Source organism: Pipistrellus hanaki (genome assembly GCF_964339955.1).
Source record: "Pipistrellus hanaki genome assembly, chromosome: 12".
Taxonomy (NCBI): Eukaryota; Metazoa; Chordata; class Mammalia; order Chiroptera; family Vespertilionidae; genus Pipistrellus; species Pipistrellus hanaki.
Genome location: NC_140514.1, coordinates 14,192,533 through 14,215,604, shown reverse-complemented (window position 1 = coordinate 14,215,604; position 23,072 = coordinate 14,192,533). Strand labels below are relative to the sequence as shown.

The 23,072-nt window shown below is 39.4% G+C and overlaps 1 protein-coding gene across 3 annotated transcripts in view; it reads left to right on the top strand.

The window, feature by feature from the left end:
- The window catches only part of BABAM2 (BRISC and BRCA1 A complex member 2), a 312,412-nt gene that overhangs the window by 140,077 nt on the left and 149,263 nt on the right, over positions 1-23,072 (top strand). For all 3 annotated transcript variants that reach the window (XM_084900182.1, XM_084900184.1, XM_084900183.1), the window contains one exon: positions 11,042-11,151. In XM_084900182.1, coding sequence (XP_084756308.1) covers positions 11,042-11,151 — 110 coding nt within the window. The remainder of the gene's footprint in view (positions 1-11,041; positions 11,152-23,072) is intronic.

Here is a 23,072-nt window from a genome sequence, read left to right as displayed (position 1 = left end):
ACATTACAGCCTCGCCTCTTCCATGTGTGGGCAACATGGCTGCTGGAAGTTTCTTTGGCCTCTGCAAAGGGACTGACCTATACATAGCTCTCGAGTTCAAAGATCTTGAGGGGAAAAAGCAGCCTCTCCCTAGACTCATCAGCTGTTCCCAGAGCATAGGAACAGGCAGCTTGGTCAGGGCTACAAGGATCGGGGCCTAGAGAAAGGAGCTTCCCAGGAGAAGAGAGAGTAGCAGGCAAGCAATATCACCATGTTCGCTCTTATCAACTGCCAGGACTGCCTCTGCTATATAAACTATTTTTTTTTGAGAAAACAATTGCATCATTTATTAAAATTTGCCCAAATAATATATTCTTAGAAGTAAATGCTGTTCCTGATTTGTATAACCTTAGCTATTCTTTTTTAAAATTTATTTGTTTATTTGTTTATTTATTTATATTGCTTAAGGTATTACAAATGTGTGGTTAACCACCATTTCCCCCCCTAACCCGCCCTCCCCCCCCCCCAGTCCTTTCCTCTGTTGCTGTGTCCATTGGTTATGCTTATATGCATGCATACAAGTCTCTTGGTTGATCTCTCCCCCTTAGCCCCACCCTCCCCTACATTCCCTCTGAGGTTTGAGCATCTGATTGATCTTTCTCTGTCTCTGGATCTGTTTTTGTTCATCGGTTTTTGTTCATTATAATCTACAAATGAGTGAGATCATGTGATATTTATCTTTCTCTGACGGACTTATTTCACTTAGCATAATGTTCTCCAGCTCTATCCATGCTGTTGCAAATGGTAGGAGCTATATATATAAACTATGTATGTAAAAGCTTTATCTACTGTTTCTTTATGTTATGGGGACACACTGGAGGTGTGGTAAATGGTGTTCATATTTATTCTGTATGGGCTCCAATAAAACTCACGATTATTTTCACTTGTTGTGCTGGGCTTTAGGATAAAAGTCTGGCAAGGGCTTGTGTCAGTAGATGTGTATGTAAAATTACAACCGAGAGATGTCTGAAGATGTGGTTCAGCATGATTTGTTAAACAATTGCAAAAATGGATGCTTATTTAACTAAACTCTGCCTCTTATTGGACTCATTAAGAACATGATGTTGGGGTAACAGAATAATCCTCACACCCCAGATTCTTTCTCTAAAAACTCGCCAAGGTGGTGGAAGCAAGAAAACATCATTTGCTTCCATTGAGGACCCTGGCTGTACTGCAAAGGCTCCCCTGCTCATCTCCATTCAAGCCTCCTGGAGAGAAGGCTCCATTCCACACACCTTCACAGTAACCTGAGGATTTCATTCCCAGAGACCTGGTGCTTCTCCAGGCTCTGTCTGTTAGGCATAATCCCTGATGGGACAGTATTTGACCAGTGATATTTTTCTTTTCTTTTTTTTAATATATTTTATTGATTTTTTACAGAGAGGAAGAGAGAGGGATAGAGAGTTAGAAACATCGATGAGAGAGAATCATCGATCAGCTGCTTCTTGCACACCCCCTACCGGGGATGTACCCGCAACCAAGGTATGTGCCCTTGACCGAAATCGAACCTGGGACCCTTCAGTCCGCAGGCCGACGCTCTATCCACTGAGCCAAACCGGTTTTGGCTGACCAGTGATATTTTTCTTTGGGTAATATATTTTTATTGATTCCAAAGAGGAAGGGAGAGGAAGAGAGAGATAGAAACATCAATGATGAGAGAGTCATTGATTGGCTGCCTCCTTCTTGTACACCTCACAGTGGGGATTGAGCCCACAACCCAGGCATGTGCCCTAACTAGGAATCAAACCGTGACCTCCTGGTTCATAGCTTGACGCTCAATCACGGAGCCACACTGGCTGGGCTGACCAGCAAAATCTTGATCACTATTATTTTAAAAGAGCAAGGATTACAACCTCTGCCTTTCCCCCACCCCTGCTCTCCCCACCAAAGTTTATTTGCACAACATGTGTTTCAATTTAGCTTCATTCTGCACAAACGAGAGCAGTGAAGTGGTCTTTGTTTGTGAAAATAATAAGATATAAATTTGAAAAAACCCTAACACATACTGTATCATGACATCTAGTTGTAATGAACTCAAGATGTTCCTTTTGGAAAAGAAAACATGGGTAGGTGACAACAACTCTATCCTGGTGTCCTGGGCTCACCCTAGCTATTTCAAGATCATCGCAGTTATCCTTCCTGAGTGTAATTAATCATAGAATGTGCCCAGCCGTGTGTAGCTGAAGGAAAGTAGATTTGTGGCTTAGAATTCCATAGTCTTTCCCAGTGTTTTCAGAGAAGCCATCTCCTCCCTGTGTAAAGATGTCAGATGAATCCATTTTATTTGGCATAGTGGCCTTTATAGCGTCTAGTCTGTATCCTTTTAAGAATTTTAAGTTCTTGCTCCATAGTTTCTAAAAGTAAATATTAAAACACATAAAGAATATGCTTCTTCGTTTCTTTTGAACACTCATTATGTGTCTGGTGCAGGTGGGATAGTCTATCTAGGGTAAAAAGGGAATAAGAAATGGTTTCTTAACTTGTTCATAGTTGTTTGGAGATTTAGACACTAAATGGAGAACAAGTAAAGGTATAATAAATCTCTGCTACCTTTTGTGCATCGATACTGAGTCTTCTCTGTGCCCAACAGCATGCAGGGGGGATGGCATTCATGAGTAAGAGTCGGGTTCTGAGCCAACATACATGGGTCCAAAACTCATCTTCAACATTTAATGTCTGAGTCTCCGTTTCTTCAACTGGGGATGTATAATAATAGTACCTACCTTATAGGGTTGTTGCGATGACTGTGTGAGATAATGCATATAAAGCACCAGTCAAAGTGACTATTGAGTAAACACTGTTATTATGTCAGCTGTTATTATTAGACATAATAGGAAGTATGAGATCTCTACCCTGCCCTCAGGAAATCCACAATCTACTATTTGGAATATAAAATATACTGCTTAAACAGCTTGGGGAATTCATGAAGCAACATGGTGAAAGCTACAAAGGGCAGACCTAGATCTCACAGGAATCTTAGTAGAACAAGTGAATTTACTGTCACAGTTAAAGAAATTAAAACCACATCAGTTAGGAAAAGGAGGGAAAGAGCTTCTTGATAAGGGGAATAGAAAGTGTAGACGTGTAGTTAAGATCTAATAAATACAAGGAGTGGCTCAGTTTGTCTGGACTCTGCAGGGAGAATCTTTTTACTTGTTTCCATTTGGGGAAACCAAATCAGAAGTGACTCTCTTAAATGCTATCTCCATAAGAGATATCAAATGCCAAAGGAATTTTTAGCAAGAACTCAGTCTGTGGTGGAGATAGGCTGGCCTTCAGGACCTCTGCCCAGTGCTACAGCTCCCTGCTGCCTGAAGAGGAGGAGGTTCAGATTGGGAGCCACGTCATCAGACAAAAGAGCCAGACTCAGGCCCCATTTATGCCTCTTCCTCAGCTTCCTCTGTCATTCGCTTTGCTTCCTGACTCTACTGCTTTCCCTGGCACTTGTAAATTTCCCAGCAGTTGGGTGAAGAGGAAATGACCTGATTTCCAAAGCCACCTCAGTGTCGTTATTGGGCAGACACGCCTTAACAGTAAGACTAAGGTCTTGTTTCATATACATCATTTCCCGTTTTCTTCATTTATTTCTTCTCCTTAGATTTAATCCCATTCCTAGAATATTCATTGACATGCCTTCATGCCAAAAGAATCCAAACTCAAATTTTGATTGGGGCTCCTTATGTTGATATATAACACAGTGAGTAGAGGATCCTGTTTTACATGGTGAGAGGCTACTACTGAGTCACCATCTTGTCCACCCTCTTCAAACTTCCATTCCTCCCTCCATAACACTTACAGCATACTGTATATTTTATTTGATTTGTTAAATACACAAATGAATGGTAGCACCATGAGAGTCTTGCTCTCTTGGAAAAAAACCTTGACTTTGAAAAGCCTAAGTTGACTAGTATATAGTTCTATATCTAAATAAGCACAAGCCATTCTTAGTATAATTTTTTAAAAATTCTGTTTTGGAAATTTTAAATTTCCCTACAGCTTAAAAAAAAAACCTCATCACCTTATATAATGAGGTGCTTACCAGACCTAGTTTTGTTTTGTTTGTTTTTTGTTAATCTTCACCTGAGCCTATTTTTCCATTGATTTTTTAGAGAGAGTGGAAGGGAGGGAGAGAGACAGAGAGAAACATCTATGTGAGAAAGACACATCGATTGGTTGCCTCCTGCATACACCCCAACCAGGGCTGAGGAACCTGCAACCAAGGTACGTTTCCTTGGCCAGAATTGAACCCAGCACCGTTTAGTCCATGGGCCAATGCTCTATCCACTGAGCCAAACTGGCTAGAAACAGACCTAATTTTTAGTCACTATAGGATCATGATTAATCCTGGGTCTAGTTTAATACAATTTTAAATGTAACTCAAAATGGTTCTTTCTTGATTTTTGACATACTGTATAATAGCCTCTTTATCATTTTTGTGTCTGTAAACTGGTTTTGTTAGTAATGGCGATAGCTTTGTTATAAGCCTTTTTGAATTGAGAAATACAATGTGTTTTTTTTTTTTATAGTCTTCTCATGTGACTTGTGGTTTGTAATATTTATTATTCAGTAATGTCTATCAGCAATTAGTGAATTGGTAGTTTGTACCTATATTGACAGTCAGCATATAGGGATTTGATTAATGGCTTTGTCTTCTCTTGGAAAATTAACATATCAAAGGGATACAGCATAATGAGAAACTGTACTTGTGCTTAGCTTTCATTTTCAAGGCCAATGTTGGGGTTTTTATTCCTTCACCCTTAAAAATATATATATATATATATATATATATATATATATATATATATATATATATATATATTTCAGAGAAGAAGGGTGGGGGGGGAGAGAGAGAGAAGAGAGAGAGATAATGAGAGAGAGATAATGAGAGAGTATCATTGATTGGGTGCCTCCTGCACCCCCCACACTGGGGATTGGGCCTGCAACCTGGGCATGTGCCCTGACCGGAAATTGAACCATGGTTCATAGGTCCTTGCTCAACTACTGAACCAAGCTGCAGGGCTCCTGCATCCTTTTGATATTTAAAAGAGCCCAATTGAGAATAGTTATATAACTAAACCATTATGACCTAAGCAAAATGGTAACTCTAATTAGTAGGTGTGTCCTTTGCTTATATATGGTTCAGGTTTGTTTTGCTTTAATAAAGCCTTACCAGAAAGTAGTTATAGATTGAAGGAACTAAGAAATAAATATTAGAAATTTTTCTAATTGAAAGCACTTTTTAATTTAAAATGAAATAATGTAGGAATGACTGTAAGAATAAGTAAAAGATGGGAATCTTTTACTTATTCTTACAGTCATTCCTACATTATTTCATTTTATTCCAGTTAATTTGCTATATATGTACAATGTCTCAAACCATGGGGATGCAGAACTGAACAGAAAAAGCTTTCAGCCTGCAAAGAACTCACCTTCTAGTTGTTCACTATAAGCCATAGGATCCCTTTCTGCTACAGTCAAGAGCTGAGCCAAATTCACTGTTAAATTGCAATAATATATCATGGCCTTTATCACTTCACTATGTGTATGTCAGTGTCTGACACATTTTCATAAAGGTAATAGGCCATATACATATCTATCTATAATAATAAAAGTGTAATATGCTAATTAGACCAGACAGCTGAACAACTTTCCTGACATCATTCCTGACGAAGCCGCAGTGGCGGGGGCTGAGGCAGAGGTGGTTAGGGGTGATCAGGCAGGCAGGCGAGTGCTTAGGTGAGATCAAGCAGATAGGTGAGTGGTTAGGAACGATGAGGCAGGCAGGCAGAAGAGCTAGGAGCAATCAGGCAGGCAGGCAGGCAAGTGGTTAGGAGCCAGCGGTTCTGGATTGCAAGAGGGTGCTGGCTGAGCTGAGGAACATATCACCCCTCACCCCCCTGCACAAATTTTGTGCAATGGGCCATATATACACACACACACACACACACACACACACACACACACACACTATATATATATATATATATATATATATATATATATAGTGTATGTGTATACATATGTATATATGCATACATGTATACGTGTATATATACATGTATATATGCATATATATACACACACACACACATATTGCTTCAGCAGATTCGGCATTTTTTCCTCCATTTCAGCCTGCTGCAATTTCAAATGATGCAGATAGAAAACCCTGAAAATGTACATTTGTACATTTTTAAATGTCCCCTACTACACTGTAACCTCCTCCTGTTTTCCAAATGCTGCCATTAGTGGTTAAAATAATCATCTGTAATGTTAGCTTCTAAGAATCATGGTACAAGAGCTGCTTTTATAACTTCCCAGATGGGGAGGAACACATGTGCGAGCCTGTTAGAGTTGCAGAAACTGGAAACAGCACTGTGTGGATTTGTACTTTTGGAACTGTTTGGGCTTATTTAGGCACTCAAGGTCAAACTTAGGTAGCCATTAGGCATCGCATCCCAATTCGGGGAAAACTCTTATGCCACTCCACGGGGAATGAGTCAGGTTAGAGTAGTTTGTAAAAGGAACTCCTGGAAACAACTATTTTTATATTGACTGATGTTTCGTGTACTCTTTGTAGGATGCCAAGTTAATTGCTGACTATAGAAACCACGGTCACTCCATTTCTTTGGAGGACTGTTCCTAAGCATTTCTATTTTTTACTTAAAGAGTAGTGAAATGAGAAGCAAACAAGTAAAAGAATAATAATAATAAATTAGACATAGGCACCGAAACTGGTTTGGCTCAGTGGATAGAGCATCGGCCTGTGAACTGAAGGGTCCTGGGTTTGATTCTGGTCAAGGGCATGTAACTTGGTTGCAGGCACATCCCCAGTAGGGGGTGTGCAAGAGGCAGCTGACCAATGTCTCTCTCTCATCCATGTTTCTAACTCTCTCTCTTTCTCTCTGTAAAAAAATCAATAAAATATATATTTTTAAAAATTAGACATAGGCATATGTAATCAAAAGTTTTCAGTGTTCCCTAGTTTATGCGATGGTGGTGATGTTTTCTTTGTTTTTTGTTTTATTTAACAGGGTTTTGTAGTCAGAGCCTAACCTTTAACAAGGCAACTCAGCTATCGGGGGAAGGGGTCTGAAAATCAGTATTAGTTCTTTTTTTTTGTTTATTGTCTTTCTTAAGGTGATGGATCCAACACTAAAGAGGACTACTTTAAACTTAGATCATAAAATGAATTTGTTCCTATAAATGTGAATTTTTTTCAAGCTGAGCTTCAACCTTAGTTTTAACTATTTTATGAGTTTGAGTCATATAATTATGTAGTTTCTAGCTGTTAAGACCATATTTTTAAAATAGAAAAAATTTAAATTATCCAACGTCATTTTACAGAAAAGAATACTCAAGGATGAATACGTTATCATCTGTAAAAGAGCAAAAAGCCGTAGGCAAACTCAGACTCTCAATCTTGGCTTTTTTTTTAAAACCACTGATTCCAAGGAACTCGGTGTATTATGGGGGCAGGAGCAAGGAGTCAGTACTCCGTTTTTAGACATCACTGATGACAGCAGCCTTTGTAAAGCAGGCTTCTGCAAATAACTAGAGGTGGAGATAAAGGCTAGGAATTAACATTAATTTGGTCACTAATTCATTCATTCAGCCAACATTAAGTAGTTTCCATGTTCCAGGTACTGTACTAAGGCCTTCCTTTCACATACTTCCTTATCATACCACCTAAAAATAGATTACAGAGCTATTCAAATGTACATGAAAAAATAAAGTTATAACAATGTTAGATGAAAAACTAGGGGAAAAGTTACATAGCCTCAGTTATTTTGACCAGATTTAACATTATGGAAATCTAAATTTTCTGTGACATCAAAAAATTCCCCAAACAAAGTAAAACATCAAAGCTAGACTGAGAGTGCCTGGCTGGCATGGCCCAGTGGTTGAGCATCGACCTATGAACCTTCCTGGTCAGGGCACATGTCCCGTTTGGGGGCTCAATCCTCAGTGTGGGGCGTACAGGAGGCAGCCGATCAATGATCCTCTCTCATCATTGATGTTTCTATCTTTCTCTCCCTCTCCCTTCCTCTCTGAAATCAATAATATATATATATATATATATATATATATAAAATCTAGACTGAGAGAAAATATGTATAACACATGAATAGACAAGGGTTAATAAGCCTAAAAAACAGCAATTTTAAAAAAGTCTAAAAACCTGAAAGCAAAATGGGCAATGGATTTGATGAGAAAATTTGCAGAAGAAATGTAAATGACCAGTAAACCAAGTGAAAATCTGCTCAGCTTTATTTTTTGAATCTAAATTGAGACACCATTTTCCAGCTGTCAGATTGCCAACGTTAAAGTAGAGTGACAACAGCACTATTATTATTTAGTTATTCAGGATGAGCAGAAACAGGCTCTCATACTGATGAAAATTCATGGGTCCAAATGTGAATTGCTATAAATTTTCAGAAAACTAATTTTTTTAAACTCCATTAAAAGGTAAAATGTTCATAACCTTTGACCCAACAAGTTCAGTTTAAGTTTATTAAGAAATATTAGTCCCACTAGTAATGGCTATATTTGGGTATTTATTATAATACTATGAAGTGGCTAAGAACTACAAACAACCTGAATGTCTGTGGCCAGGGGAATGATTTAGTGAAAAATAAATTCATGTCATGGAGTATTATTATGTGGCTATTTATAAAGCAATTAGTGGAGTGGTGTGTATAATATGATTTCATTAGGGAAAACAAAACAGAAAGGTTAAAGAGATATCTATATGCAAGTGTGGGTATATGTGTATATGTTTTTATGAGCATGGAAAAAGCCATTTGAGGCTACACACACACACACACACAGTTAATATTGGTTACCTTGACAATTGAGGGTGTAAGAAGTTTTTCTTTATAAACTTCTGTACGATTTGACTTGTTACAACAAGCCCAACTGCCTAATTTTTATAATGTAAAACAAGCAAAAACAACAAAAAAAAGCAATTGAGAAGTTAAGAAACAAAGAATAAAAAGGGAGGAGGAAGAGACACGAGAAGACCAGGAGAGTGTTAGAAGCAAGAAAAGAGTGGATTTCCAGAGGAGTGAGATCATCATGCCAAATACTGTCTAGAGAGCATGTAAAGTAAGGATAGAGAAGCATTGGCTGTGTTCAGTGTATGCTCTTGGTGGGAGCAGTCTTGATGAACTAGGAGGCTCAGAATCAGGGGTCTTCAAACTTTTTAAAGTGGGGGCCAGATCACGGTCCCTCAGAGAGCTGGAGGGCCGGACTATATGAACTACTAATTCCTACTGTAACACCTTGGCTGCGCTCACTGCCCAAAAAACCTGGCGGGCAGGATCAGACTCCCCTGGGGGCTGCATGTGGCCCGCGGGCCGTAGTTTGAAGACCCCTGGATGCTGGGCTAAGGGATAGGTGGGAGGAGAGATGGAAATGTAGACAATTCTTTTAAGTAGTCTGAAGGGGAGGAGAGAAATGAGAGAAAATCCAGGAAATTATATAGAGACAAGTATGATTTTATTTTTATTTTTTAAGACAGGAGATGCTCACTCTTGTCCTTGTCCCTTTGTAAACATGCCACACTTGTACATCCTATTGTCACAGTGGAAGGCAGAGCTAGGAGACTGACCATGCTAATGCTCAGCAAGATGAGTGTGATGACAGCTTCTCAGAATGCCAGGAAAGAAGGACCGAGGTTAGCTTTAGACAGAAGAAGGACATCATCTCTGAGGTTCTCAATATTCACACCCAGTGATTCTTAAAGTCTAGGTTGTGACACTCATTGGATGGCTACTGAGCCCTCCAGGGAACTATGAACTAATCCAGGTAAGTTCTTACTAGTCACTGTGGGTAAAAGATGTGCACTCTATTAAGTTTTTTTTTTTTTTTAATTTATATTTGATTTGGAGCCACTACCCATGAAGAATAAATTATTAAGGGTTACTAAGTTTGGTATTCACAAATTAAAATCACATGCTACAATAGTTTATTCTAATTCAGTATTCTGTTCAGAAGTCTGGCAGACACTTGGTGCTTGGCAGTAACTGTAAAGCATACACACAGTTGTAGGTCTTACCGTTTTGATTCAGGACACTTCGATGTATCATTAGTGTTGGCTTGAGTTGGTTATGATATTTGATTGCTGCTATTCTTGCTTTTTAATAGTAAATTATGTTTTAGCTTTATCATTATAGTTTAATTTATTATTAGTTATTTGGTTAACCTCTCAGTGTTTCTTAATACATACTTGGGTCAACAGTGTTTTTGTTTTATAATACTCTTATAACTAAACTTAAGATATGTATGTCAGGGGGGCAATGGTAAGATATGTACACATATAATACCTTAATAAAAGAAAGAAAAAAAAAGAAAAAAAAGATATGTATGTCATAAGGTTCATATATGAATCATCCATGATCATTTTGCTAAAATATATGTGTATTAGTATGTAACCCCCTGCTATTTGCTTATAAAATGGCACACTTCAAAGTGATATGTTTCTTGGCATTTTTTTCTATTTATATAACTTGTAACATACTATCAAGGTAGGTATAATAAAATTACTGGGTAATTAAGTTTTGTTGTTGTTTTGTGATGTAAATCTTATTTTTAACTTGTATTCTTTCTATACAAAGTAAATTAGAAGCTATTTATCCATACACAAATTATGAGCCATTGTACATATTGCCAGCAATATATTTGTATGTTTACTGTATTTTGTTAACTATATTTTTGTCTAATTCTTTATTATCATCAGATTCCCATTTCCCCTATTGGAATGTGGGAACAAGTAGATAGGTGAAGGTCTTTTTCTCACCATTATAGGCTTTGGTCAGAAAATTTGGAAGCCACCACCCTATAGGAGTGGCTAGGTATGTGGCAAAGGATGTGCAGAGCTGCTGAATTCAAATCCAGGAAACTCAAGCCTCATAACTTAAACGACAGTGGACCGTAAGCTCACCACCAAAAAGATGTTACGAGAGCAGGTGCTGATGACACTGTTTTTCACTTTCTGTTTAAGGATGTAAATGAAGACCCTGGAGAGGATGTGGCCCTCCTTTCTGTCAGTTTTGAGGATACCGAAGCCACTCAGGTATACCCCAAGCTGTACCTGTCACCCCGAATTGAACAGTAAGTCTCAGTGTCATTAATTTTCTGTAGGCTGGTGCTTCTCCTTGTGAACTAAATGTGTCTTGCTAATTATTTTGCCACTCTTGAACTCTTAAAAGGATTTTTCTTTATTGACTTTTCTTTTCTTAAAATGAATTGGATTAGGAGTTTAATTGCAGAGTAGTTGCAGTGAGTATTTGCCACTGCAGTCTTTGAATCTTGGTTGTGTACGTTGTGATGTGAACACTGTACCTTGGCAGAGAGAGATGAGTAGGCAGACAGTCTGAACTTGTGACTCCTCCCAAATGCTCCCTGGGCCTGCATGGTTACAGCTTAGAGGGGACTGCCGATCATCCCACCCAGTTTCTTATCTATTTGTATGTATTATACTTATTTGCAAAAATGTAACTAGTCTCCTGAAAATATTAAGCAAAAGCTTATTCAGAAGTTAATAAAGACAGTATTATGGTAATAGCAGATAGCTTAAAAATGACAAATTTGAATTATTTTTCTGTGTCTAAATAGCTCTATATAATTTTACACAACATTCTGGCTACAGGTACAAGTAGTTTGATATCACATTTATTTTAACCCAATAACTTTACTCCTCAGTAATGAATTTTACAGGGACTAGCCTCACAGAGTGCTATTGTGGGCTGAAATGCTTTAGTAGCTTATTTGACTTCAAAGGAACCTGAAGTTCATTGAACAAAGATTGTAACAAAATTTGCTTGCGAACTTTTGACAGGACAGATTTTTCATCAGCAAAGAGTTTTTAAGTGTATAATTAAAATTCTCTGAAAGTCACAGTCAGGGTTGGCTGGTTTCTGTCTGTGATATGTGGTCACCATTCAACATTCATATGCGAAGCCATTTTCACTCCCTCTGACCTTAGTTACTCTAGTTCATGAATCGTGGACAGACCATCTTACACAAATATGGAAGTTTATACTAAAATATGGAAGATTATGACCATCAATAATCTATAGACATGCTCTCTTATTTACATACTTCTGACTACACTAAGGACAGGAGTTTATAGTAGCAGGCACTCCATGAATATTTAAATTTTTAACTTAAAATGCTAACCCATATCAGTAAGAGCATAGAACAGAAGTAATGCCATTTCAGTAAGAGGTCAAAGGGTGTTGGAGGCAGTATGGTGAAGTGGTAACAAGTAAGGTTCTGTAATAAGCACATCTGGCTTAAACCTGGTTCTGCACGTACCAGTTGGCAAAGTACTTAACATCTTTGAAGTTGTTTTCTCATCCGTAAAACAGGGATAATAATACCTGTTTCATAGAACTGTTTTGAGAATTATATTAAATACTGTTCATAAAGCATTAATTAATTTCAGGACCTGGCATTATAGCAAGTAGTAGCTATTAATGTTATTATGATTGATACAGTTCATAGGATAAGAATGAATGAGTGAGTGGTTAGCCCCAGGACAAGTGGGGCAGAAAAAGAGAGGATGGGTAAATAAGTGAGCAAGTACTAGTTGCAGAGTAGCCACTTAGCATGTCTATAGTGAGTTAAGAAGGTATTTGGGGGATGTGGAAAGAGAGACATTAATGGGACAATCTCAGAGGGTTGGTAAGAAGAATATGTTACTGAAGCTGCAGTCAAGAATCTGCCAGCTCTAAGAAACAATTTTCCCAGCTCCCACAGTATTTTTCTTTGAAGTTATTCCATCTAGTTTGCAAATGGAATAATAAAATATTTCTCTGTCTAAAAATTTAAGATATGCTGTGAAAAATGATTAATGTGGGGTACATTTTAAAAGTTACTTCCTACTTCTAAAATCTAGTTGCCTACATTCCCCTCCACATCCATGTTAGGTTAAGAACTGGCCACCGAGTACCTTTCCAGATTGGTTTCTTCCTTTCCCTCCTGTGGCCTGTCCTGCATCCAGGCTCTCTCCCTTGAAGTTTCCTTACTTCCCCTGTATCTCTTACTTCCGCCCTTTTGCTAAAGCCCTTAAAGCCCCGTAAAATGCCCTTCTCCAAAATGCCCTTGAAATTACACATTTTCAAAGGCTTTATTTAAATGCCATCTCCACCAACGATTTTCCATGAACACAATTAACTAGTCTAGCCTTTCCCTGAACACTTATAGTACTGAATTTGCATTACTGTTATCATCTGCTCCCCATGGATTCAGTTAGTGATGTGCGTTTTTTTTTTTTCATCTTCTACTAAATTGCAAGCTACTCAAGGGTAAGGAACAAGTCTTTTTGCTCCTTTAGTAGCCTGATTGGCAGTATTCTAGGTCAGTAAGTAATTCTCACAAGAAAATTTGAAAATGCTGCCATGAGAGCTACTACATTATTCCTGGTTAGTAAAAATTCACACAGTAGAACTGTATTTGTAATACCAAAAACAAAACAAAAACAACAAAACACTACCGGAAGTTTTTACACCCTTAAGTAGAAGTACAAATGAGGTTTTAGAGAAAGGTTAAAATGGAAAGTGGTCAAATTATGGCATGACTTTCTAAGGGCTTACATTTTTGCTAGTTATTATTAATATCTTTGGTTCCCTCTTGCAGAGGTCAGAGTACAGAACAGAAGTAATGCCATTTCAGTAAGGCAAAGGTCATAAGCAAGGTTAAGAACTAAGAGAAGAGGGTTGGTAACTGCCTTTGATACTGTGCTAAGCTCTCACTTACTTTTTGTGTTTCATACTATCCTGTCAACTCTTAGCTATCCACTGCCTGGGCAAACCAAGACAGAGATTTAGACTCAGCCTTGGAGAGTTCCTTCAAGAGGCATAGGAAAAGCATCCCATGTGGACCCTCCCAAGGCTGATGCTAGATGCTTGCCCTAGCTGAGGCTTGCTCTCTTTCTGGCTTCTGCTGTGACTTTCTAAGAAGTCCTAAGACCTATAAGCCCTGTGCAGTGGATTTGACAGGCAGAGGTCAAAGTGAGACCAATGGCCTGACCTGATATTAGGTAAAAATTGACAAGATTTTCATTCTCACCATCTGTTCTCCATGGGCATAGAAAGATATCTTGAGCCTGGGAGATACCCCATTTTAGTCTGGCTAATCTCTGTCTTGCTTTGCCCAAGCAGTGGGCAAGGATATTATGCTCACATTAACTAGTCTCAGAAATAGGAAAAGGCTACTTTGGACTTTTGCCTTCACATGTAGGCAAAGGGATCAATTTGTTGTTCCCTAAAGATTTCTAAGGACATGGGTACCAAAAGTTTCCAAATTAGACAATCTGTACAAGAAGGAACATCTGTCAGAGACATTGGGCAGGAAAGTCCCCAGTGCGTTATTCTTCTTGAAGCCTTGAAATGCAGTCCCACTTCAGAAGTCTGCTTCTCCGGGTCCTGGATCCTTGTCTGGTGGAGCACATGGCTGTACACTTCATGGTGTTTAACGCGTGCTGTTTCCTGGTCTCCTACCGGGCCTGTATACGGCTTGCAAAGTAAATGCTTTTGAGGACTTCCTGCTCGCACACAGGGACATTCATGACATACACATGTTCCAGGCTCTAGACTTTCATTTTCCAAAGGACCCAGATCTGTCTGTTGAATTAGTTTCTATTCATTTAAAAAAAAATCTTTTTATTGATTTCAGAGAGGACGTGAGAGGGAGAGAGAGATTGAAACATCAATGATGATAGAGAATCATTGGTCGGCTGCCTCCTGCATGCCCCCTACTGGGGATGAGCCCACAACCCTCGCATGTGCCCTTGACCAGAATCGAACGTGGGACCCTTTAGGCTGCAGACCAATGCTCTATCCACTGAGCCAAATTGGCTAGGGCTGTAGTTGGCAAACTGTGGCTCGCGAGCCATTGGTCCCTGAGTGTGGCTCTTCCACAAAATACCACAGCCTGGGCGAGTCTATTTTGAAGAAGTGGTGTTAGAAGAAGTTTAAGTTTGAAAAATTTGGCTCTCAAAAGAAATTTCAATCATTGTACTATTGATATTTGGCTCTGTTGACTAATGAGTGCCGACCACTGGGCTAGGGCTATTCATTTTTCTAAAAAAACAGTGAGGTATGCAAACAACACCTAGTGGTCAATTAGGCAAAACTGACTTTGGTTGAATATTAGAGGGGTGGGAGAATCTAGTTCCCAAACCAGTTGCCTTTTTGTTCTGGGCAGAAAAGCTGGAATTGTGAAGTTACGTCATCGGAGCTGGTACTAAGCACACCCTCCTCCCCAGACTGTTGGCAGCCCCAACAGGGACACCAGAGGTTAGTTGGGCTGCACAGCTCTCTTCCCCGGACGGTGCAGGCCTTTTCTTGGCGTGAGCCGGGCTGTGGGAGTGGTTGGAAGAAAAGGAGCCCCGCACTCCCTGTGCTGCTCCCACTCGGTGCAGAAAAAGAGGACTCAGGCCCTGAGGCAGGCCAGGTGGCGTCTTTCACAAGTACAGCATTTGTTTTTAGAACTTTCTGTGAAGTTACAGTCCTCCTTGGAAATAAGGACTCCAGTCTTCCCGGCCCACAAACATGCACCATGAGCGAGGCCCATGGGTCTGCAAATCTGTGCACTCATCCTTTCGGGCAACAAAAACACAGCACCAACCAGAGTGAGAACAGGCCTTTGCTGGGTGCTTCAGAGGGCAGCACGATGCATGAGGGTGCTGTGCCCGTGCTTTGCTGATGGTAGAGTGAGGGAATACGAACAGTGTGGCAAGTCCCAGCTTGTGTTTTAGTAGAAAAGACTTGGCATCGGAAGCCCTCTGTTCCTCCCCTTACTGGCTGGCAGTCTCACTCAGATACTTAACCTTTTTGAGCCTCTTCTCTAAAGGGGGATAAATCTTAAATGTCAGTATCTATGCCAAGGGGGAGTCCTCACTACCCTCTGTGGTGTTTGGCACATGGGCGATACTCAGTAAGTACAACAGGAATTGCATAACTGCCTGAGAAAAGAGTCTCTAAGGACTGTAAGGTTCAAGGGAGGAGGAGATCATATTTCCATTTGGTTGGTGCAGAAGGGACTTCGGAAGAACTTGGAAAGTCTGGCTCTTCCATGTAATGTGACTTTTCTAGAGATTGAGAATGCACTACTGTAACCACAATAAAAATACATTTGTTTAGTACTTTAAAATGTCCAAACTGCCTTTCACTTTACTCCCCCATCTGATCCTCATAGTATTCCTAGCACGTGTTTCATAGTACATCTTTTTTCCTCTATACCAGGTGTACCAGTTAATATTGTGAATTTTGTAATAAAAAAACCCCACTATAATTTCAAGAGAAACATCAAAAGTGCTTTATTCAAAAGAATGTCCATCGCTAGCTACACATTTCCCCATCTTTCAGGTAATTGGTGGATACCGTCCCAGTAGAACTTTTCTTGTTTTGAGGCAAACCATTCAGATACCCAATTTTCCACTTCTTCGTACATTTTGAAGTACTGCTCATAAAGTGCATGTGCCATCGATCAGAACAAGTGGTAATCTGAAGGAGCAAGGTCTGGTGAATATGGTGGTGGATTAATACTTGCCAGGCAAGGTCTTTTAACATGTCTTTAACTGGTTTTGAAGTGTGTGATGGCGCATCATCATGAAGCAGAATTACTTTGCTGTGTCTTCTGGAACATTCTGGTCATTTCACAATCAAAGCGTAGTTCAAATTGATTATTTGTTGTTGGTAGTGATCAGTATTAATGGTTTCACCTGGTTTTAGAAGCTCATAATACACCACACCTTCCTGATGCCACCAAACGCAGAGCATTGTCTTCTTTCCAAAGCGATTTGGCCTTGCAGTCGATGTTGATGGTTGATCTGGATCAACCTATGATTCTGTGCATTTGAGATTCTCAAACTAAATCCACTTTTTATCGCCAGTCACAATTCGATGCAAAAAAGACTTTCTTTTGTGCTGTGGAAGCAACATTTTACTGATGAGTTTTTGGTTTTCCATTTGTGTTTCGTTAAGTTTATGTAGCACCCATTTTCCTTCTTTTAAAACTTTCCCATTGCTTGTAAACGATTGGAAATTGTTTGCTGAGCAACATTTAATCTTTCTGCAAGTAGTTTTTGAGTTTGACATGTATCTTCATCCAATAATGCTTATAATTGTTGGTCTTCAAACTTTTTTGGTTGACCTGGACGTACTTTGTCTTTCATATAGAAATTGTCACTTTTAAAGTGTTTAAGCCAGCATTCACAAGTATCTTGAGATGGAACATGTTCACCATAAGCTTCCTGAAGTATACGATAACTTTCAGCAACACTTTCTTTCAAAATAAAGCAATGAATTAAAACTTCCCGCAAATGCTCTCTTTTTGGCACAAAATTTGACATATTTAAGTGTAAAAATATCTATGATGTTAACACCGTCAGAAAATTTGACATATGAAGTTTTGAAACTTGTTGTCAATACAACAAAATAGCATACATATCAAATCGCATATATATCAACATATGTGTAACTCCCATCTATTGAAAAAAATCTGCATTATTAACCAGTACACCTGGTAATTTTGAATTCTTAGACCTTTTCTGGTCTCCTTTTTCAACCCATTAAGTTATACGAAATTATATTTCCCATGATTCCATCCCTGGAGCCCTTTAGTGGCCTTACTTCTTTGTAGATGACCTCAAGGCCCCATTTTAATCCTGTTTTCCAAATTTGCAGCTCTGCTTTTTTAGCTGCCTGATAGATAGGTCTGCCTGTGTGTTCAGATGACACTGCAAGTTCACTCATCATTTCTCCAGTAAACAAATGTTTCTTCCTCACAGCCTATTTTTCATGACACTCTCACTTTCCTAGGTGCCCAGAGGCGTTAGCCCACCCGTCCTTTTGTACTAGAAATCCTCTCTCCACAGTATCTCTCATTCTTGTTATTCCCTAGTTCAGTGGCCATGTCTCCTGATGGCCTTTTGTCTCTTGTTCCTACTTTAGTGTATCCGGCACAGACTGTCACTATCTTCCTGAAGTAGGTCCTGGTCACGCCATGGCCTTTCCTCGCTCAGAGTCATCAGCGCCTCCCATCAACAGCTGAACTGGCACACATTTCTCGATCTGGCATTCAAAGTGTTTTCTGTCTCAGTCCTAACCGACCTTTCCACTCCATTCTGGCTTCTGTATGTTTCCTGTTGTTCAGCCACACTGAGGTTTTTCGTGATTTCCTGTGAACACACTTTATGCTGTTTTTTTTTTCCCCTTCACTTCCATACCTTCTACAATAGAACATTGAATTTATTTCCTTCTCCCATAGGATCTGTCAGAACTTTGTCTGTCCTCTTTGATCTTCTCAGTCCTACCTCCTCCATAGAACCTTTCCTGACCTCTGCCACCTGTCTCCCCAGCAAGACTGGCTTCCCCCTCCCGTGTCGGTGTCTCTGTTGTCACATTGTTTCCCTGGGCTCCTTAGGGTGGGCCGCTGTTTCCATCAGCTGAGGGCTGGTGAGCCACAGACATCTCTCCCCACACCAGCCCTGCGCTTGGGCCCTGCCTGAGCTCATCCACAGCGCCCACTGATTGGACTCCCCAGTGTGGCAGAAAGCTTTGAATTTGCTGGGTCCTGTGCCAGCAAAGGCAGGTGGTCTCCAGGCCCTTTCTTGTTGCTGTGCCTTGTGGCTGGCAGCAGGCTTGTTTCCATATAGACCCCTGGTTGTTGCTGAGAGATGGAACTTTATTTCAAGATGTGGTTTATCAGCTGAATCCTGGAGATGGTAAATAGGATCTTGACCTCAAATGACCTCTCGTCTACTCCTGTTGTGGCCTCTCCAGCCTTCCTTTCCCTCCCTTTATCCCACAGACATGGTCACTTAGAACATTTGGGCAGCCTGTAATCCACGAAGGCAGGATAAACTGAAACATGAAGAGCCTAGGGAAAGGGTAGGGGGAGCTACAAATGAAAATAATGCTACTTAGAATGAATGAGATTAAATCCAGATAAATAGGATAAAATATATTTTTTAAAACAATAAACAAATTCAATATTTTGTGATTTTATTTACATTAATACTGAATTCAATATCGGAACAGGATGGAAATTTTTCATTTTAGATGCTCAGATTTTTTTTTTTTTTTTTTTTTTAGAATAATTAGAAAAGTTACATAGCTAAACACAGAAAGATTTAAAGAGAAAGATAGTTCTTGGCCCCCCCCCCCCCCTTTTTTTTTTTTTTTTAACCTACATCAGTTGTCTCAAGAAATGAGACCCTAGGTCTCCTGGAGTGATTTTGTGTTAGAATTTAAGTAATAGAACATCATAGTCAACATGGCTTAATTCAGCCTCACTCATATTTACTTGAGTCTCTGAGATAATCTTATAATAAATATTGTGTCCTGGAGGGCCCCCCCTTTGATAAATATACACTTCTGAGAATGCTGAGACAACCAGCTGTCAGGAGAAGATGTGTATTGGTTTTAGTGGAGCGAGCTGTATTAGCCTCCCGGGACTGACATGTTCGCTTTACTAGTCTGGGAGCAGCGCCAAAGGGGTTCTTCGTGACTTGGAGTGGAATTCTGAAAAGTAAGTTCAGCAAGTTTTCATTAGTGAGTTTGGCGTTTTGTCTTGCCTGTGCCTCCCAAAAGATTAAGAGCTCAGCCTGCACTTTGAAACATTATAAAAAAGCACCAGAATGGAATTTAGTTGAAGGAGAAAATCAATCAGCCCCCAAATACCATATTTTTGGAGACATTCTGGTATAGAACTCCCACCTCCCCAGCCGCCTAAGCTAGTGATATGTTGATGTTTTTTATCCTGCTTTCTTTATAGGCAGAAATTATACATTTAGAAAGACGTATATATGTCTGTGATAACTCACATCTCATTGGTACGTGTTTCTTAAACTTGTTTGAGCCTTCAGCTTTTAGATTTATTTTGTGTCTGTGGGCAGCTCTATGTCTTGTTTTTCTTAAACACTACTCTCTTCTCTACAGCGTAATGATTAGTTTAAAAAGGCATGTTTTCATTTTAGAAGTCAGGCCTAGCACCTTTCTGCTTAAACATCTAAGAGATTTGTGCAGTTTTTCTGTAAGGGAGAAGAGAAATTCATGATTTTTCAGTGCAACACCGTATCTCAGCAGCCAAGCTGTGAACACTGAGCATTACTGTTTTATGCAGCCAGTATTCACTTATGTTTATCCACAAGTAGGAAAATATTTCTCAATGGAAGGTCTGAGATGAAGAGTGCTAGTTAACAAAAACATTAGGCTCTGTTATAGGTGGGAGCAGAGAAATAAAGTGGAAGAGAAAAAGAAAATGGCCTAGAATGTTCCAGAACTGATGGAAGGTACCAGTCATCAGAATCAGGAAGTACAGTGAATCTCAGACAGGCTAAATAAAAAGCAATTGACACCTAGACACATCATCTGAGACTGCAGAACACCCAAGATTAAGTGTACCCCAAATTGACACATTATGTTTAAAGGAATAGAAATTCGAGACAGACCTCTTTGAAAACGTGATGAGAGACACGAGTTTACCCCAAGAAGAATGTACAGACATAAAAAGCTTATATACAGTTTTGTAACACACCCTCCCCTGAAGCCACTTCATTAAACCGCATTTAAGAATCCTTGTTCTAGATTTCAGTCCTGCGTTTTTAGCCTTCTGAACTGTCTCACGCTGGGATAACCACTGAGGCTTCAAATTTAGTATCTAAAGTGCAAATTATCATCCAACACTGCCCACTCCTTCTTCTCCCAAATCTGCTCTTCTCCAAGGTTCTTTTATTTTATTGATGAGTTTATCACCCCAAGGACTGCAGCCATGAAACCTGGACATCCTATTCAAACAGCAGCCAGTTGAATCTGCCTCCAAAGTATCTCAGATCCATCTCCTCACCATTTTCCCTAACCCTGTTCCAAGCCTCCATGTATCTTATTCTTTGCCAGATTAATCTTTGGAAAGGAGAGCTCAATCCATGTTACTCCTGTGCTTAAACTCTCCAAGTGCCTCTTTATTGGGCAGGCGAGAAACATGCATGTTGCACTGACCTGTTTGAGAAGCCTCAGTGCCCACACACTCACAGCCTCCCTCCCTCCCCAGTATATCGTGTATTCCAGACATCTGAACCTCAGGTGGTAGAACCAGGGATAGGTATTTTGTTTATTTTCAGAAGTGTAGCTATATTTGTTTGACATTTCTTGCCCATTTGTAGGTGTTTTGTAGATATCAACACTGTAGATATCTTGTGAGCCGTGATGCGAGATGTTGCACTGTCTTAATCCACTTTCCTACAGGGAGTGCCTGAGATAGTAGCTGGGCTCCAAATGGCATTCCAGTGATATTCTGCTGGGTAGCTGGTGAGACTCTTTCTGTTCTTCCTCTGTGGTTTTTAGAAACCTCTCTTCTTTGAGATGAGTGAGATACTGTCATCTCTCAGCTGGACCATTGAAATACTCTAGCCAGCCTCTGCATCCATTCTCTCCCCACTTTTAGCTACTGTGTTTCCCCTAAAATAAGACATCCTCCGAAAATAAGATCTAGTGCATGGAAAGATAAGACATCCCCTGAAAATAAGACCTAGCGCAACTTTGGGAGAAAAAATTAATATAAGACACTGTCTTATTTTTGGGGAAGCAGGGTAGTTGCCACACTGCAGGCAGAGCAGATTTGCTAAAACAAATTTGACCTCCTCATTGTCTTGCTTCAAAACAAAGTTCATTATTGTTCCTCATAAATGACCACTTGTCAATTTTATCCAACTCAGACCTTTTCCTTGTATCTGCCAAGCATATTTATTATTTTAAACTACTTATATCTAGCTTATTATCAAGTTTTGTCATTTTTTTTCTTCATATCATCTTGAAGCTTGAACTCCTCCAAGTCTTTATTTCCTCCTTTCCTATAGATTCAGGTATCTTCCCCTTAAATCCTTTTTGTCACATACTGGGTAGAAGTGAAGCTAGTGTGTAAAAGTGGGGCATAAATTTATGGAAAAGATAATTGTCAGCACTATAAGCAGTTACTCCCAGCTCCTTTCAAGTGTGAGGACCTATCTTTAATGTCAGAACCTTTTACATGAGAGTGAAAGTGGGGCTTTGACCACAGAAAGGTAGCACAGGGAACGTTTTAGGATGATGCAACTGTTCTGTATCATCATGACTGTGGTAGTGACTACATAGCTTCACACACTTGTCAAAACCCTTAGAACTGCACAGCACAAAGTGTATTTTACTTGGTAAAAATAAATTTAAAAAACCTTTTACAGACCAAAACATAAGTGATATGTTTTAACATTTTGTGTTAATAATTGCTGAATCAGCCCTAGCCAGTTTGTCTCAGTGGATAGAGCATTGGCCTCAGACTGAAGAGTCCCAGGTTCATTTCCGGTCAAGGCACATACCGTGGTTGCAGATTCCCTGGCCCTGGTCAGGGCTCATGCAGGAGGCAATCAATCAATGTGTCTCTCTCACATTGATGTTTTTCTCTGTCTCTCCCTTTCCCTTCCACTCTCTCTAAAATTAATGGAAAAATATGCTCGGGTAAGGATCAACAAAAACATAAATGATGAGTCAAATGCCTTTTAAATGAATTTATGTTCATTTCAAATATATGTATTTGAAAAATGGATATATATATATATATATATATATACACTTTTATGTGCTGTACATATCTGGATATGTGTATATAGACATATCTATACACATTTAGATGTGCACACATGTGTGTACACATGCATTTACTTATTTTATACATGTGATATCACACATTTATTCAGGCTTCAGATACTTGGTGTCTAATAAATTAGTAAACCCATTATCAAGTCTAAGGCCCCATAGTACCGTGAATCCAACAGATTGGGAACATTTGTTACAAGGGATGTATAATAAATGGCCATTTCCCCAAGAATTCTGTTGTTTATATTTATTGATATTTGCTTAAATAAGAGCACATTTTAACTTTCTTGCTCTCAAAATAGCTAACATAATTGCTATGTTAGGAAGCAGTTTGACCTTCTTGTTTTGTCTCATGGTGGAAAGACAGGCCCATGAAGAGCTCTGCCACTCTGCCTC